Consider the following 4,677-nt stretch of genomic DNA (forward strand, 5'->3'; position numbering starts at 1 on the left):
GCTGTGGCCTCACCAGTGCTGAGTACAGGGCCAGGATCGCCTCCCTTGTCCTGCTGGCAACGCACTTTCTAAGGCAGCCCAGAAGGCTGCCAGACTTCTTTGCTGAGACACAAGAAACAGTGTAATGCATAGGAAGGACTTTTACACTTAAAGGGATCATAGATTTCACAGGTTTACATGGATTTAAGAGCAGACAAATGTGCAGAAAAGAAACCTGTTTAAGATTATTAAACACAATAAGCTACAAAATCACAAGATGTTCCTGAGCTACAAAACTCAATGAGTTGCAAGTTGGATGATGTGTCACTGTGTGCTTCGTCTATCCCTGTGCTTAAAGCATCCCTTTTTGCCTGTCATTGAAGATATTAGGCTAGATGGACCTTCAATCTGCTGCAGGGATATTCTTAGGCATTACAAAATGCTACATGAATTGTACAGTGTATTCTCTTATAGCCACTGCAGTAATTTACGAAGTTTCCGAATTAATCTGATTATGAAAGATAACTGTATTTAAGTACACACTGTTAAAGATTAATTACAAGTTCAGAACTAATTAAGCAGTAGGAAAAGCCCTTGAAGAAAAATACAAGGAAGATTTTCCCTCATATCCCAATCAAATGAACTCCTAACCTCAGAACGGCACTTAAGTCAAATGGTTCATAGTTTAGAAAGACCTCTTAATTTTTCAGCATTCTTTCAAAAAGACAGCCATATTGGAGCACCCAGATATATCTACTAGGACAACAGTATCAAAGACACTTTCATTTCTCCAGATCAGCAGTATAACCAACAGACAGAGAACACAATTTATTAGACCAGTATTTTATTCCTCCCCAGACATTTTCACATTATGCATACTATCGGTCAGCTCTTCCAGCTACTTGATACTTTCACGAATTTGTGAAGTCTGTTCATGTTTAAGAAACTCTTACTTTTTCTCAGTTGAGATGTATATGATAATATATTCCTAGGGCTATCACCTCAATATTTTGTATTTTCCCCTATTCTTTTGACATGAAAGACATCACACAGTTTAAAGTACATTTTTACACACAAAACGAGCTCAAAAGAATCTGTATTATTCCCACGGGACACAAATGATGTTCCTAAAAACACTGATTCGCATTAGGGTGTATTTCATAAAGGGTGGCACTATGTAATGAGACTTATGAACCAACACCATATGACCATCTATTAATCAACAGCTGAAACATTGAATAAATGAAGGAATCTTCATTGTTAACAGACGGTAAGTTCTAGCAGTTGCTATTCTGTAGGTTGCAAAATGTGAGGACGGTGTAACAAAAATGTTTCAATAGCAATCATTAATTCAGAGGAGGCAAATCTGCAAGAATCCTTTTTTTTAAATCTCAATTTATACATAGTCTAGTCATCAAATTTTATCTTTTTCCCTTGGAATGCTGTAATCTGAGACATTTGTTCCCGGCGTCGCTTGCTTGCTTCCCATGATGGATGAAGAGGCTGCTCTTTCTTATTGTCACATTTAACACCTGCAGCTTTTGTAAATGGTTGCTTCCTGAACTGTGGTTCCTTTTTAAGAAAAGCTGTGCAAGAAGTACAAAATAGGACATTAATTACGTCACAAACCTTCATGAAAATATGCTAAAACTACCTTAGTATTGCAAATATTTTCAAGAATTTCTTAATGAGCTGTGAGGAACACATTCATCTGAATGTTCACGGCAAGATTTCTTTATCTTGCAGCCCAGTGAATTGTCACTTGGTAGACTGCAGATAGTAAAGATTTATTATTACTGACCACATTCAATATTTGTGTAGACAAATATTCAGCACAGTCTCAACCTTTTTCTTCACAATAAACCAATGAGACATTACACAATGTAACTCAATATGACTGAAACGACATCCTTGACTCAATGAATTCCAAAATGCTACCATATAATATAAATGGAGTAAAATGCTGAAAGTTATTGGAGGAATTAACGAGATGAACTGCTTGTTAAGTATCATAAAGTAACAGCTTAACCTGTGCACAGGTGACACTAACTGTTCAATAAGAATACAGGCAGAAAAGCACTTTCCTGTGTAAACACTACTTCAAGTATTGCTAATGTTAAAAAAACAGGAAATACCAAGCAATATCCACACATTAAAATGAAGGCTCAACAATCTCACCATTTTAACAACTAATATTAAAATATGTGTCACAAAGATTGACAGCCTATCATGATTAGACTGCAGAGGCAACAAAATCTCACGATGTTTTTACTTTGTATCTTCACCAGGTTAAGTAACACATACCTGTCCTTCCATTTTTGAGAGGCTGGTCTTTACTATTTCTAAAAACAAAAAGAGAATTTAGGATTTTTCAAGAAACTTGTAAGATGTCAAACATCTGTGAATAAAGAATTGTCACCACCAAAACACTCGTGCAATGACTTTTCAAGAATGAAGTGCAAACTCCATATATCTTGTTTCCTCTTTGTTAATAAACAAGTAAAACCAGCAGTATTCAGTAGAGATTTAAATTGGATGCAGGTCTAGTTAGGAATCCTATGTGTAAGTCAGTGCTAGCATGAATATGAAAAATATGTAACTGTCAAGAAAGCACAAGAACACTGCAGAGTCGGTTATGTGAAAATGTTGCAAGTGGTAATTGGCTGAAATTCTCTTTCTTTGTTAAGGACTACTAAAAATCATGATTTCCATTATAGGGAAGGTGGGAGGGAATGGAAAATAAAATTAAGGGAAAACGATTTACCTTCTTCTGTTTTGAGATTTTGGATTAGAGGTGGACAAAGAACTGCAGAACACTGATTCCAGCTTGCTCTCTTTTCCATGTGGCTTTCCTTCTTTCAGGATCAAATCTTGTGCTGTCCCAAGCATCGTGTTTTCTTCTTTCTTGACCAGATTTTTCTGAACCCTAACTTTTTCTTTTGCTGAAGAAGGATCAGTAACTGCTGCTGTCTTTTTCTTTCTTTTTACTTTGCCAATGAAAAAATCATCATTGCTGTCACTGTCAGAATCTGAAGACTGGTTGTAAAACCTCTCTTCAGTACTATCATCAAAGTACTCCTCTTCATTAGGATGCTGTTTGCCTCTATCATCATTAATTACTTCTTTTATTGCATTTAATTTGTTCATGTTCATATTTTCTTTCCTTTTTTGATAGCCAAGTTTCTTTCTTGCTTCATTCCAAGTGACTGCTTGCATTTCTACTGTCTGAAATGAAGGTTTTTCTGGAGCATATGTTTCCTCCATTTCCACAGTTTTCTGCTTAGATTCACTCTCACAAAGTTCTTCAGCTACCCTGTCAGTTTCTATTTTCATATTCATTTTTGTTTTGTGCTCATGCCCTGGCTGTTCCTGAGCTACTTTAAGAGCTTGGTCCTCCAAACTGCTATTGAAATGTTGTGCTGGTTTAGGCTGTTCTTCTGGCTTAGCCTTTTTTGAAGGAGTGGCTTTGGCTGAGTTCTGTCTTGCATCCTTAAAAGCTTTTACAGCAGCTATACAAGGGGCAGAAGAATTTTTTTTTTGTTTCAGCTATACATGAGTTTACGTTAAGTTATTTTAATATAACAGAACATCTTTGCAAGTTAAAGGTATTGAACAGGCACATTTTCAATGTCCTTATCAGTCATTTACTGAGCACATGGGGCAAGAAATACCATAGAGTACAGCTTCAACAAAAGTAAGGAGACTAACTTGAAATTAACAGTATATTTAGTTGGTAATAAACCTGGGTTTAACTGTGAACTTCTCTTTCATGTTCATTTGGGGCATTACTTAGTGTGTGAAAACTACAAACAAACAGTAAATTGCTCATATATAATTAGATATTTGACAGGCTCTGTTATTAACAAAGTAACTTTGTGACATTATTACTATGACTTGACTCTTTAACATAATTTTTAGTTAGAAAATCTGAGGTTAAATCAAACAGGAAATGACCTAAAGAAGCAGGAAAGATTCCATAAGGATTTTGGGGACAGTTTTCGAGGAAGTACGAGCCACATGCAAAACCTTTTAGCTGCCTTTGGAAACCATGTTGTAATGCTCTTTTTACCTTTGTATCTGCACATTATTGCGCTCATTGCCATTTCATTCCTTAGTTTAGAGATACTCCATTATATCAACTCCACTTTTAGAAATCCCATTATTAACCCTGCTTGTTCCACACCCAATATCTTAAACATCATATAGCATACTGTCATGTACAAGCCCATTTCAAGCAATATAAATGACTACAAGCTCATGGCAGCTAGTTAGGCAATTACAGGGGCTTTTTCTTACTTTTCTTTTTACACTGATTTTTCATGTCAGGAACACACAGGAACAACGTAACACACTCGTAAGCTACTGCAGTCATAAATTATAATATTTCATACCTTTGAGTTCAACAAATCTCGGTTTCAAGATGGGGTGTGTTGCAAGTCTTGCAATGGCTCGCTCAGTTGCAGTACAATTTGGCTATACAAAATAAATTCAAAGACATGTAGTCAATAGAACAGTAAATACTCATAAAAGTCTGTGTCTGCTATGCTGCAATGCATACTAACGTGATTCTGAACTACTAACTGGACAAGAAGAAAACCTCATGACATGAAAATATTTGAATACTTCTTATTTTTCCCATATTACTGTCATCCGAAATTAAGAAAAATCTAATTGTCCAAATATTGGCAGACACATAAC

General features: G+C 35.8%; 1 protein-coding gene across 1 annotated transcript; it reads right to left on the bottom strand.

The window, feature by feature from the left end:
- Positions 1–1,386: 1,386 nt before the first annotated feature.
- Positions 1,387–4,452, bottom strand: SRFBP1 (serum response factor binding protein 1; the record flags this gene model as incomplete). Its single annotated transcript, XM_009866876.1, has 4 exons — positions 1,387–1,565; positions 2,284–2,321; positions 2,744–3,488; positions 4,371–4,452. Coding segments are annotated over 4 exons (1,044 nt in total), but the record flags the coding sequence as incomplete, so codon positions are not given.
- Between the last annotated feature and the right edge of the window lie 225 nt (positions 4,453–4,677).

The sequence above is a fragment of the Apaloderma vittatum genome, unplaced genomic scaffold (assembly GCF_000703405.1).
Source record: "Apaloderma vittatum isolate BGI_N311 unplaced genomic scaffold, ASM70340v1 Scaffold36983, whole genome shotgun sequence".
Lineage (NCBI taxonomy): Eukaryota > Metazoa > Chordata > Aves > Trogoniformes > Trogonidae > Apaloderma > Apaloderma vittatum.